At 39.3% G+C, this 14,678-nt stretch overlaps 1 protein-coding gene across 1 annotated transcript in view; it reads left to right on the plus strand.

Moving 5' to 3' along the window:
• Nucleotides 1–14,678, plus strand: part of ZNF804A (zinc finger protein 804A) — a 149,609-nt gene that overhangs the window by 112,553 nt on the left and 22,378 nt on the right. Inside the window, exon 2 of the mRNA XM_065638217.1 lies at nt 1,188–1,331. Within this exon, the coding sequence (XP_065494289.1) occupies nt 1,188–1,331 (144 nt within the window). The remainder of the gene's footprint in view (nt 1–1,187; nt 1,332–14,678) is intronic.

The raw sequence follows: 14,678 nt of genomic DNA on the forward strand, positions 1-14,678 counted from the left end.
TTCTAATCTGATAAAAATAATTTTTCCATTTTATATAATTCTCTTCGCATGACTGTTGTTCTTCTCTTTTTTTAATAACGTTGTTATGAAAATATTCTAATCTGATAAAAATAATTTTTCCATTTTAACCTCCCAAAATATATCGGAAGTATGAGTCCTAATACATAATACTAATACTAATACATAAGGACATTTTCCCCAAAATTAGTTCAGTTTTAGGTGTACGGATTATGAGATCATCTTTTATCTTAATCTAACCAAACAAGGAAAAAGAAAGAAGAGGAATTTAGAGTGAGTTCCAAAGAGCTCACAGTTATTGAATTTTGTGAAACAAATCAAACGAGTGTGTTTTCTTAAACAATATTTGACGTTTGGGGAATTTCATAGTGTGATTTTATCCCAGACAGACTAGTCAAAAGCGGGAGTCATTGCACTGAAGTTCTATATGTTCAATGTTTAACTGGTATTAAACTAATTTGAGATGACAGACCATTTCCATGCTGTTTCAGAATGGGCCATGTTATCATCAATGTATTTGTGAAATTAATAACTATGACTTTTATGTAATTTGCTTATAAATGGTAAGAAATGTTGTTTGTAATGCTTTTGCTAATGTATTGTAAACGGAGATGTGCGTCTGTCCTTCTAATGCTGGCTGACAAATAACAAAGCCATGGAGGATGCTCATTACCTCTCAGCTATGAAAATGTTCCTCATGTTTTCATGTGTATACGCCTTCAAGAGGGACCCAGTAGGGTTTCTTTAATTTTCTATTCTTTCTAGTAAGCACACTTCCTTGTAAAAGCCTGAGAGTTTGTACCTTTGTGCTTATTCTCCTTGGGTATATTACCCAGCAGATCTTTAGAGCAGTGAGTCTTGGAGCAAAATTAACTCGAAATAGCCTCCAGCATGATAAATATTTGTATTTGGACTGAACCTGGGGGCAATCCTTCTAGCCTGTGACAGAGTCCCTGAGGGGAGCTGGCAACTGTATAGCAAATTGAAATGTGCAAATCTTCAGCCTCACAGCAGAAACAGTAAATATGTGCAGTGTAACACAGCAAATATGTGAAGGCTTTTAGTTACGGAGGTGTGTAAATGTTTACAAATATGATTAAGTGCAGAGCACAAAATCCATTTGCAGCATCAAAGGCAAAACTAAAATTACTCTTTCCACTCTCCTCCAGGATTATGCTGAAAAGAAAAACACGATAGCGAAAGCTCTGGAAGACCTTAAAGCCAACTTCTACTGTGAACTCTGTGACAAGCAGTACTATAAACACCAGGAGTTTGACAATCACATTAACTCTTACGATCATGCTCACAAACAGGTAAGAGGAATCTGCTCACTACTTCAACTTAATTTCAGGCAGAATAATGAAATAAATATCCTTCAGGCGGGCTTGGGAATCACAAATATTTACGTGAGATTTTACAGTCAAAAATACTGAGATGGAAAAAAGGGGAACATGAACAGTTGTGAAGAAGAACAGGGGATGATGAAAAATATGTTGAAAAATGTAAATGTACAATTTCCTTGTTATCAGTTTAATTTTCTACATAAAGAAATACTGCGGTATACCTAAGAGATTTCTGGGAAGCATTTGTTGCAACAGATGTAGGTAGGAAACTTGATGTACTCCTTGGTAAACTTTCTTTTTTGCACAGATACAGTTCTGAAATGGGCTATAATGTCACTTAAGCATACTGAATATATTAAAAAAAAAAAAAAAGTGGTAATGAAAATTTATTGGCTCAGATTGCAATAACCTATGTGTAAGCTTTAAAACTTTGGTATTTTCATTTTTACCACTGGATTTTATCACCACACCTCCAGGTTGTGTGTCCTACTTTGGTAACATAAAGGCAGTGCTTCCACATAGTAAGCAAGGCAATGCATCCCAGTGCAATGTCCTGGTCTCTGGAGGGGTCAGGACTATATAATTCCAAAGAAAATACAATGCATCTTGACTCCACCAAAGAGATATGTAATGGCAATTTAAAGATATGTAATAACCATACAGGAAATCCCTACTCAGTCCACTTAGCTGGTAATTATTCTGTATCTATCTTTTTTTTTTTTTTTTTTTTTTTTTTTTTTTATGTGGTGAAATCAAGCGGTAGTGGATCTGGATTGATTGCTTTTCATTCTAATTGAATCTCCCCTTGTCCTGTAGTTCTGCTCAGGGTGAATGTAGATGAATTGCTGTATGTGCTTTATACCTTTATTTTGTAAGCCAATTATTTGCTTTTCTTTCCTTCAGCACTTCTGCCTGAAACACTTTCCTCTCTCTCTCACTGGTATTTTTAATTAGAGCATAATTTACACTGTCAAATTTACTTTTTGTGAGTATTAGATTTAGTTTTGAGAACTATGGAGATGTGGACCTCAGCAGTAATAGCGATCAGTGATAAACTGGAGGGAAAGATACATCAGGTAAGAAATTAGCAGGTAGCTTCATTGCATCCTATAGATATTTATTATGAGTTGTGAAAGTTGTGTAAATTTTTAGTTAAAACACAGCTGGAACTGGTTCCTCAGGCATTATGTCACCCAGCAGCACCTTGCGGATGGAAGGAAGGAAAGAATAAATGATGGGCAGAGTCTTCCCCACTTGACCTCTATTTAGGTTTTTTGGGGTTGGTTTGGCTTTTGCTTTGGTTTTGGTTTTTTGTTGTTTTGTTTTGGTTTTTAATGTGCTCTGACAGAACACGGCAGATCCTATCTCTCCTTTGTGTGAGGGGCTTGTGTGTCGGTGTTTGCATGTAGCTTTGTGGATGTTCAGTGAAACACAGAAAACCATCCTCTTCCTCTGTGAAACGTCCACAACTCCAATCTCCCTAGCATGAAATGAGACAAAATTTTACATTTTTCCAGCAGAAAAAATATTATGGATGTTTGTTTGGACACACTGATCATTTTCTGTAATATCACTGGCAAATAAGACTATTGATTCCTGAGATTAAAACATTACGTCAAGTTTGACTCTTCTGGAGCATTTTTTATGGTGGTTTCTATTGGTGTTATAAAGATAAACCATTCCTCTTCCCATATTTTGGGTGAAAAAGAGGGCAGGCAGCATATGCTGCAGTGCATGCTCACTCAGATTTGCTGAAATGTCAAGGAACTTCATACTACGTGCCTTTTGGGAGCAATCTAATTTTACTAAGTGTGTTCGAGCTATTGGCAGGTTTTGAATGCTCTGTGGAATGTTGTGGTTTTATCTTGAAACTTCCTTCCTCAATGGCAGAGGTTCTCCAGCAGTTCAGTGAGAGAAACGGACAATCTGTCTTTGGATTTAGCTTCTAATTTTTCTCTGATGTTCTCCCTTTGATCACACCTTCCTGCTTGTAATGGACAGGCAAGGGAAAGCGCTCACTTGAAAAAGTTTCCCATGATCCGAGAATCATTGTAAGCAAATGCAGCCAGTTCAGTTTCAGTGATCCGAGAACCTGGCAATGGTTTCTATATGATCAAATGGATGAAACCGCTGCCTAAACCTGAGTTCATCCCAGCTGTTCTGAAAAAACATATTGAATCCTCATTGAGCACTCTGTTATCACACCATCTCAGCCAAGGGCTGGTTTGTCAGAGAAAATGGTCATAACAGCTTCTGTACCTCAATTTTATTGTAGAAGATTTTCTTTTTTACTTTCCATTGATTCAGAAGTTGCTACCACAGAAAATTTACAGGATTAAAATAAAGATTTTATAATTATGTGGGGTTTATCCTCCATTGGATGCGGGGCCCTGTACTGTCAGGGTTTGGTTGTGTTTTGATATATTGTGTCTTATACCCTGTTTCCCTGAAAATAAGACCTACCCCAAGGATAAGCCCTATCATGATTTTTCAGGATTTTTGAGGATGCTTGAAACATAAGCCCTACTCCAAAAATAAGCCCTAGTTACAGCCCATTTAAAAAGTCAATTTAAATAGTGTCCAGGCAGCTATGCATGTAAAAAAGTAAAATTAATTGGCAATAGAATGCAGCAGGACAGATGTGACAGAATGTGATGACATGACTATATTTTAATAAAAGTTGATTTTTTGTTCAAGAATAAATGTAGATTGTTGTTCATGGAAAAATAAGACATCCCCTGAAAATAAGTCCTAACGCATCTTTTGGAGCAAAAATTAATATAAGACCTCGTCTTATTTTTGGGGAAACAGGGCAGCTACCGAATACCCCCTTTGAGATAGTATGAGGTCCTTCTGACCAGTCCAGAAAGAACGGACAGTGATAGGGCAAAACAAATTTTTTTTGTTAGGACTTGAAGGAGTTGAGACTGATGTCTCAGAATCTTCACCTGCCTCTATTAGTGTTTTCTTGTTCTTAGCTTTGCCAATATGTTTTGGAGAGCAACATCTGTAGCCTTTATGAAATACTCCTGGAAAAGCAACTTGCAAGCAGTCAGTGGTAACAGAGAAAAATGAACTCTTTTGTTTGGTTTGAAAGCCTAGACAAAAAAGGAAAAAAAAATGCAGGTGTATTTAAAACCAAAACTTTTCTGATGTCAATAGAGAGAGAAATGTAACTAAGGCAGAACTGCTGTCATTTAGAATAGTAATGAGAGAACTGGTATTTGATGATGATGGTCTAAAATCACAGAATGCAGCTTTTGAGACCCACACCAGGACTTTAAAAACATCTGTATGGTTTTATGCAGCATTTCTTAAGTATTTGGAGGCTCATGAGTAACCGTCTGAAGTCCTGTATCCATGCAGGATGAAAAAATTCTGCCTGTGTTCTTTGGAACACTGTAGTTTTGGTAAATGTGGCTGAGCATTAAGTCTAAGGCTCCAAATGACCTTTGTCTTGTGGCCGTTCAGAGTCGATGAGTTGTCTTGTTGGTGAGGAAGGTTGGATTACACAGCTCAGTCTCCCACATCAGTCATTGTTCAAGAGACTTTTGTTGCTAAAAGAACTAGTTAGTTTTATTCCTGTATTTGAAAGTCTTCCTCTCCATCCCAGAACTTCTGATTAATCACCTAATGTGAGGGCAGCGCACCTGGGCTTGGTGCTGCTTCCTCTCCCAGGAGTGCTCTTCCAAATATCAAACAACCACAAAAAAAAGCCGTGATAAAAAATAAAATTAACAGTTCTAATGTATTTGCAAATGCAAATACAATCAATTAAGTAAATTATAAGTAGGAATTTTTCACTGCAGCATCAGAGGTCATTTCTCAAAGTGTGTCTCCCTGGATGAAAATGATCTCCCTGCTCTAAAAATGTATTTTAAACTGTGTAGAAGTACTAAAACCCAAATTATGCAAGAAGACTAAATTATTAGGTGTCTTCTTTCCCTACCAGAGATACAGATTTCTCCTGTCTACATTTTTGACCTCTCTACATGTTTTTCTTCTTTGCAGATTTGTTAGGAGATCAGTGCCAAACAGGTTAAAAAATATCAATATGTAGCCATTCAGAAGTCCAAACTTTGAACATCTCTGTGTGTTTAAATAAATATTTCATGGAATATGGGTGAAGAAAGAGAAATTTAGAAGTGGAAGAGTGTAGTTAGGCATAACAATAAAAATAAAACTATAATTTTACTAAAGGCATACCTCCTATGTGGTATGAAGAATATAAGGTATAAAGTAAGAGCAGTATAGCACATTTGGAGATGCCAATATTCTCAGGAAAGATAATTGGATGTTATCAGTTGTTTGCGTCTGCAACTTCGAAGCAAAGCAGCAAATCCTTGTAGTCATCATTAGAGCCTTTTTTTAAAAAGCTCATTGTAGAGTTATTCCCTCTTAAAAAACGGAAGATGCCATCTCTTCTGCTTGGTTGATGCCTGCAGAGTAGGTCAGCTCCGGGCATCGCGGTGATTCTGCCCACCTGCTGTCTGCAGCTTCTGGCGCGGCCGAAGAGTTTATATCAGTTTGAAGGGAAATGCGGCACATACTCAGAGAATTGCGAAGTGAAAGAAATTAACTATTTACCCAGAGCAAACGGTATTTTATGTTGCTTTTTTTAGACCTGCTTTTTGCAGGTTGGGTCCCACTGGAGCTGTTTGAATCAGACTAAGACAGAGGCAATGTGTTGTATATCATCTTGGAAATATAGAAATACGGGTTCTCAAAGAAAGTACTGTCTTCTAGAGCAGTGTGACAATAAAGAGCTTTATTGTAGTACAGAATAAAACCTTGAAAGCTTCAAAAATGTTCTGAAGATTTGCTTCATGAGCAAAACTAACAAGATATATAGTCAGAGCTTTGGGGATGTTCACCAATAAGAGATTTCATAAAACAGGAATATTAAAACTTCTGCTTCTCGAGTTTTACGTGTAGCCCTTCCTGTGGATAAGTGGGAGTTGTTTTCCTGATAGAGTAATGGTGAGGGGGATCACAAGGACCCATGCAGAGCAAGACAGCGCTTGTTCCATGATGTGTGTCTGGCTTTGCCAGGCTCTGTGTGATGAGACGTGCTGGAGAGGGGGCTGGAGGCAGAGCCCGAGGCCTGCTGCTCTCGGCTGGGTCCCGTCCCCTTGCACCGGTCAGCAGCCCCACTGCAGCTCCATGCACCTGGCATCACATTGCATGGCTGTTCAGCCTGGAGAGAAGGAGGCTGGCAGGAGAACCTTCTTGCTGTCTACAACTGCCTGAAAAGAGGTGGTAGCATGGAAGGTGTTGGGCTCTTCTCCCAAGTAGCAAGTGAGAGGGCAAGAGGAAATGGCCTCAAGTTGACCCAGGGAAGGTTCATGTTGGATAGTAGGAAAAATTCTTCATGAAGAGGGTGGCAAAGCATTGGAACAGGCTGCCCAGAGAAGTGCTGGAGTCACCATCCCTGAAGGGGTTTAAAAGGCATTTAGGTGAGTTTCTTAGGGACATGGTTTAGTGCTAGGGTTAGGTTAGGTTATGGTTGGACTCGGTGATCCTGAGGGTCTCTTCCAACTGAAATGATTGTATAATTCTATGATTTTGCTGGACCTTGCTGTGCACTGAGCCTAGCCAGGAGGGATGTTTAAGATGACAAAAGAGACAAGAAGACCATGATGAGGATTTATGGGTGTGAAAATCCCCAAGACTGATAAAATAAATCACTTCTTCAAGCACTACCTAGGCTGGTCCTGGATCAGAAGAATGCCCATGCGGATATCTCGATGCCAAACCCATGATGTCTTTGTGACTGTACCTCTGCAGAGGCAGCAGCAGAAAGACAACGGCTTTGTGCCCCAGTGGGGAAAGCATCACTGCAGTGGGTGCTGTTGGGTAGAGCTTGTGGGAAACCAGGATGGGAAGCACTTGCAATGTCATGTTTCCCCATTCCTTGCGAGTGAAAATAATTCCTCGGAGTGCATTTTAGTATTTCTCTCTTTCTTTGTATTTTGCTCTTCTTTGTAGCTAAGTGTCTTAGCACTTCTGAGATAGGATTCTTGCAGCTGAATTTTCTGGAATGGAGAAATTTTATATTCCTTCCCTCGCTCCAGCTTGTTTCTCACATTAGAAGAGAGCAACATCTCTGCCTGTTTTTATGGGCGGGCAGGCAGTCTTAACTTTCCTGAATGTTAAGCAAGTGTAGCTGAGAATTTAAACATATCTGTTTGAATTGATCTTGTGTAGCTCTTTTTTACAGGTTTTGTTGCTATCACAGAATATAACTTTGCATCTCTTCCCGTATTACTTTTTTCCCTCAGGAAAAAAGGGTCATCTCTGTAGCCTTTTTAAATGTTAAGGGAACACCAACAATTTTTCAGCTGTGTTTGCATACATATGTGTGTTTGTAATGCACGTACAACCACAAAATAACCTTCTCCTCTTCCGAACACACACTGCTCTATCACTGTATTTCAGGTTTTTTCCATTAATATTGCATTATTTAATGGACGTGTGGTTGGATTGGGGTTTGTTTGTTTGGCTCTTAGTAAAAAGCTTCCTTTTAAGTTTTAAGCACTTATACTGACAGTAATGCTAATAAGGCTCAACACCAGGCCTATTAATTGTAGCTCAGCACTGGTAGCATTGGAGCGGGGTATTGCGATAGAGATTGTGCTTCCTTTCTCAACTCCTTCCGAAAAAAAAGGGTGGGTGTTTGGGGGTAGGTGGCCCCCCTGAGGCAGATCCCTGGGTGCCGATGGGATGAAGAGCAGAGAGGTCATTGTGGGAACTCGGTGGCTTCAGGAAAAGGGGACATCAGAACCCTATTGCGTTAGGGCACAAAGCCACTTGGAAAGTGTTTTGCTGGTCTATTAGTAATGTGTCTGTGTGGGAAGGCTGCAAATGGTAGTCTTTGTTCTGCTTTACAGAATGTTTCTTTTACTTACGAATATTTAAGTATATTTAGGGAGAAACTTCACACACTATTTCCTGAATGAAAGAAAAAAATAACTATTTTCCTTCCAGTTTTTATGTTACCTATAAAATTGAAATTGGCTTCTTGGTTGGTATCAGTGTAACAGAGTATTTAGACACTCTTTAGCTCCAACTTTGTATTGACAGGTTAGATGAGGATAAAAATTAATACTGCAAAATCCATTTTTGTTGCCAACTAACATTCTGTTTTCTCATTACCAAAAAAGACTTGTCACAACATTCCTGCCTTAGTAATTATAACAGGAAAGATACTGCACAACATTTTCTGTTTTCCATGTTGGGGAAATCCTGTTCTGTAATAACGTTTGATTAACTAATTTACTTATTTTTTCTGAAAAGGTGTTTTTAGAACAAATATAATTACGGTAGAGAAGTATATACTTTATTTGTCCGACTAATAGCCTACAAGCAGAATGTTAACCCCATGCACTGACACTTCTGATTTCACGAAGGCCCTGTTCTTTAACACAGCAATAGTCTTACCCATCTGAGTTTATAAACTTGGTATTTATGCTCAATTCTTTTTTTTTTTTCCTATTTTGAATTAATGCAGCCTTCTCCTTTCTGACCTTTTCAATATCCAGATCAACCTGATAACCTGATAAATCACTAATGTTATATTTCCATGCAAAAAATTACAAATTTAATTCAGCCACCCATTGCTCATTTATTAATATTTTCCAAATCTAGATTGAGCAAGTTACTTCACAGGGAGTGGGGGGAGCGGGCTGTGGAATACAGCACCAACACAAAGAGGGAGTAAGACAAGAAGAAATATGGTTCACTCTGTACATCCTGCATATTTATCTCACTGATGTACATTTCTGCTGTTGTGGGGTTCACTCTCTTATTTAAAACTATACTCCTAAATTTCAGTTTAGCTTTGCCTTTTTAAAACATGTAAAGTAGCTGAACTTGAGGCTAATTTTAAATTTGCTTTACTGTATGGGCATCTGTCAGGTTTTTCCTGTTTGACCAACACTGTTGCAAAAGAAAATAATTTTTTCTATTCAGCACTAAGAATGGACCCAATAATTAGGATTTGAAGATAGGAAATAATATAGCTTTCCACTACATAATTCCTGAATCATCACACGTATTGTAACTCATATTTTGGCATACAGTGTTTTGATGGGGAGAAATTATTAAAAACTTGTGTTATACAAACTTGGAGATCACATGATAGTTTACCTATCATTTACTTTGCTGTATTTGGCTGTAGATCAGCTTAAGCAATTATCTGGAAGAAAAATATTCTTTTTTATTTTCATTCATTTCTTAACAGAATCAATCTCCCAAAGTTAATTTAAGCGGTATTATGGCTGCAAAGTTCAAACCAATCAACAGAATACCTTTTCTGTAATTTTCATAAATTCCAAGTACAATTCCATTGCTGTCCTGAAAGTAATCAAGTAGAATGTAGATTAAGTGTAAGCAATAAATAATATGAAAAGCATTTTGTTAGGTTTTGAGCTCACAGGTTTTCAGCTGTCAGTGATCACAGAGAAAAATGGTATTTACAACGAAGTTTTAAATTTTCTTAAATGAAGGAGAAACTAATATGTTTCTAGAAATATATTAAATTCTGACCTCTCAAGGTGAATAATTTTTTGGGACATTAACATAATTTAATTTGCTAAAACAATTAAGCGGTGCACGTTAATGATTAGTACTCCGTGCCTGATACTGCAGAAGCCACTTGCAATTTTCTATTCACTACCCAAAAAAAAATCTGGGATTTTTTTTTTTCCCTTACAAGCACTGCTAGAATTATATTTTATGCCCTACAGCTTGTGCATGCTGGTTTACATGTGAGAGTTCATTCCTCATTGGGAAGAACTGCTCAACCTTTTCAGTACAAGCCACAGTAAATGTTAGGATAATTATCGCAGTCTTTGCTGATCCGTGCAAAATCAATCCTTCATTTCTTTCAGTAAGAGCTTGTTCTTTTTTCAGTGGTGGTTCTGACCTGTTGACAAAAATGTAGCAATGCAATCCGTGTTGCCTTTTCACAGAACCATAGAATAGTTTGAGTTGGAAGGGACCTTCAAAGGTCATCTAGTCCAACCCCCTGCCATGACCAGGGACATCTTCACCCAGATCAGGTTGCTCAGAGCCCCGTCCAGCCTGGCCTGGGATGTCTCCAGGGATGGGGCATCCACCAATTGTCTGGGCAACCTGGGCCAGTCTTTTGTGAAGAGATATGATGAGACAAACAAACCGTACGGAAGTGATAGTTCCCCTCAAGTGATGACCCCTGCTCACTCTGCACACTGCGTGCAGGAGGACATCAGGACCTCTGCAGAGCCAGGGTTAACTTACGGGACATCTAAGGAACAGCTGTGTGCTTTGAGCAGACGACTAATCCTGCAGTTTCTCCTGTCTCATCTCTCTTTGCAGTGCCACTTCTCTGTCCCAGCAGGAGACTTTTCTTCTGTGTCATCTCAACAATCTTTTCCTGCTTAATGACTCTTTCTTTTTTCCTTTGTTTGGATGTGAGCACAACACATGCTACTGATGTGGGTTACTTCATCTTCTTCCCTCATTTCTGCCCATAGTTACATGATTTGCATTTCTAAGGAATACTCCAATTAATCTATTTTCTTGGCATCAGCCTATATACTATATAAGGTTGGTTAAAAGTTATGTATTATCTAATGAGAAATATATTAAAAATTCCATCTAAGATAAATTATTATAGTCTAACTGTGAGCGTGATGTGCTCACTGAATAAGAACGTGTTTGACTTCTAACCTGTCTCACATCTGCTTTGCCTAGAAAGGCATTGAGCACCTGGTGTTTGCTTTGCACAATGGAAGCTCTAGTCTGAGTTACACCTTAGCTAGCATCTTCAAATGGCCAGACCTGATGTATTAATAACTGAGTCCAACTCAGATCTCAAAGAGCAAAGAAGGTTTCTGAGGGGAAGGCAAAAATCACTGGGATATTAACAGCTAAAAAAAATACTGTACAGGGAATATTTGCAAGGAGATTTTTATGTTCAGATGCTTAGAAATAGGTCAGGCCTGAGACAGATGTCCATCCACCCCATGCCAAAATTTCTGCAAGGCATATGCTATATGCAAGGCTATTTTAGAATTCTTTTTATTTTTTTCTTAACTCAAAAGAAAACAGAGTCAGGAGGAGTGGCTGTCCAAGGAAAGCTCTCGTAACAGCTGAGCAATAAGATTTGCAATGGTAGGAGCTGGGCAGCCATAAAATGGTAGATGTTGAATAGCCTCACTTATGATGATGAAGTGGGGGGTTACTTTACTTAAATACTGGTAGATGACATCTTAAATAACAGCTACTCTTTTCCGAATGGCTCTGTGGGTAGCGAGTTTTCTTTTCGAGCACTGTTTGGGTGTCTTGCTTTGGCTCTGCACAGCTGCCTGGCTATGAACAAAGGGAAGCTGGAATAGCTAATGACTCACCTCTCTGCCTTCGTTAACAGGAAGACCAGCAAGGCAAAAATAATGTCGTATCATTTTCATTAAGCGATAGTGAGGAGAAAACATTGTGTATTAAAAAGTGCTGAGTTTGGAAGCTTTTTATTCCCTTAAAGGGAATAAAGGTTTATGCCCTCATTTTAGTACAGCTTCTCTACCTGCTCGTTGTACAATGGAGACTCAGCACTACAAAGGGGCTTCTGTGCCTTCCTCTGTGGGTATGCACAGGGAGGTTTGACTCCTTTGCAAGTCCCTCGAGTTACTGTCTGAATTGGAGATATTTGATCTATAATTTATTGTTAAGTAGGCAACTGAGAATAACAGGGTTCAAGCAGTGTACATATCTTTTCTTGGTCCACTGCAGAGGGCAAGTGATTCTGCAGGTGAAGCCAACCCAGTTCTTCCTTGTTCTGAGGTTTGTTTTTTTTCTTGAAGTGAAAGGAAAAAAAAAGCAGAAGGACATTTCTGAGCTTCTGTAAGCCTCACACAAACAAGTTAATGGCCCTGCAGGCTGTGCAAGGTCTGAATTAAGTGGGGAGTTGAAGCGAGGGAAACCAGGGCAGCCAGTGAGGTCAGGGAGGGAGCGATGCCCTATCTGCCCTTGTGTTATTGAAGGGAGAGCTAATCTTCCCACAGGAAGCGGCCGCAGGCATGCAGGAATCTGCTCGGCTCTGCAGCGACAGGCACCTCGAATAGGTGCCTTTCACCCCCCAGGGCAGGGATGTCAAGTGGTATGGTGTGCCCGCCGGAGCGCTTCACATCAAGCACTCATTCATATCTGTGTGCTTTGGAAAACCAAAAATAAAATAAAATAGAATACACAGTGTTCATAATGAAAATCTAAAATACTAGTCGCTTCTGGGAGCTCCTAAGTAAAGCGCCCGGTATGCCACTAAGGAAAATATTTTCTTTTACATTTGTAACTGCTGTCATTGACAATAAAATTGCTTGAAATATAAAATAATGGCAGTGTGTTGCCTGCCATGACAAACACTGTAAAAGGTGTTGGCCTTTAGTACGCTTTAATGGGTGCTCTGCAGAGGAACTGACACTTCCATTTATTAAATTGTAATTGTCCAAAATAAATCCTGCTTTTTCCCTCCCAGTAGATTGAAGCCTAGTATGTGTTAATTGTGCTGGCTCTTCTCCTGGCCTGACACCTTGACAGCTCTTGTCAGCTTTTAAAATTTCTTCCCTCATGAAAACTGTACCTCTACTGGTTATTCTCCCATAATGGCCTTGCCACTCATCTCTTCTCTGTTTTTTAATTCTGACATCAAAGTTTACGCTTAGCATTGCCCCCTGACAGGAGAGCATTCTCTAATGACTAGTGGTAGGTCACGGAAAGAATGCAAAAAAATTAAATCCAGCATTTCACTTTGCAAGTGTACGCCTGGGGCACTTGCTTTACTAAGTCTCAGGTATTTGCTCTTCATTAAAGAAATGAGGTTGTACAGTAAACTGATTTATTAGCTGTACCACCCAGTGCTCTCATCTCATCAAATCTCACACTGTGCAGGACTAGAGCATCTCATAATTTCTAAAAAAAGAGCACTAATTAACATTTATGTGCTAGAGGTGGTGCTTCAAAGGGTGGCACTTTTTCCTTTGAGTTGGTATTGGAGCAATATAATTGTGTTGCCAGAGTTGCTGCCTTCAAGATATAAAACGAAGACCTTGACCACTCTGATAATTGCAGTTCCCAGACTGCTTTCGTAGGAGAGAGCGTGGTGACTCCAGTCATGCACTGGCCAAAATCCAGGCAGATAATTAGATTTTGTTACATTAATACCCCCTGCAGCTTCAGTTGATGATAGTGGCTTCTTCTCTTCCCATCTTCGCCCCTCGGTGTAGTTGGTGTCCACTGTCAGGCAGAGAGGGATTGTGTTTCATTGATGAACAATGTGGTATGAGTGTACTCCTCAACACCAGCACGTGGAAAAGAATAAGAAGCAATTGTTACACTGTAGAACTCATTGCTGTCAGAGACATAGCTTTTGGGTAAGGAAAAATACTACTCTCTGAGTACTTGAGTCACCAGTTTCTGCATTTGGGTTACATGTCAGCGAACGAGCAGTGCAATTACCTCAGCACTAATCAGATCACCTTGAGGAGGAACGCAAGTTAAAGGCAATGCTTTTGCTTCTGCTTGCTGAAAGTGCAGTAGCAGAATATTATTTTGGAGAGTCTGATGTGTTTTGGTGTGGTGTTTTGTTTTGTTTTTCTGATGGCTACTCTGATGTGCCCTAGAATCTGTGGTTTTCTCCCCTTGACCTGCAAGGTGGTAAAGTTACAATAATGTGGGGAATGCACAGTATCTGGGAGAGGCCAATAAACTATTCCTCTTCAGGTTGTTGATTCTGAAGTATAATAGCCTCTGATAAGATGGGATCTTCAATAGTGAAAGGCAAACCCATCAAAATTGGTAGTAATTAGAGATCATTTTCATGTTCCATTTGGGCTGAGCCTGGAAAACCAAGCCGCCAACTCTGTCTTCCCAAAGAGCAGGGACTAGAAAGACCAGTTCTTAGAAAAGATGATTGTCACCCCATGTTCTCCCATTAGCTTTAGGATTAAGAATGAGAAAATGGAAGATATTTCCATCATAAATCCAATTCAGAGGACCATTATAAAAGACCAAAAATAGTTGAGGAGCTGTACAAGAGGAAGGATCAACTAATTTAAATGTGAATAGGCATGAAAAGTAACATGACTTAATCTTTCCTTCACTTTACATCCCATTGGCCATTTATTTGCTGCTGGTGGATAAACTCCTCTGTAACACCGTGAATTCCTCCCAAGTGGGAGAGGCAATGCTTTCTTGGCACTGAGCAGAAATGTGGACACGGATTGCAGATGTGCTGCGTACAGGACACCAGCTGGCATCTTGAGGGTCAGCAGAAATTTCAAA

Source organism: Caloenas nicobarica, chromosome 6 (assembly GCF_036013445.1).
Source record: "Caloenas nicobarica isolate bCalNic1 chromosome 6, bCalNic1.hap1, whole genome shotgun sequence".
Lineage (NCBI taxonomy): Eukaryota > Metazoa > Chordata > Aves > Columbiformes > Columbidae > Caloenas > Caloenas nicobarica.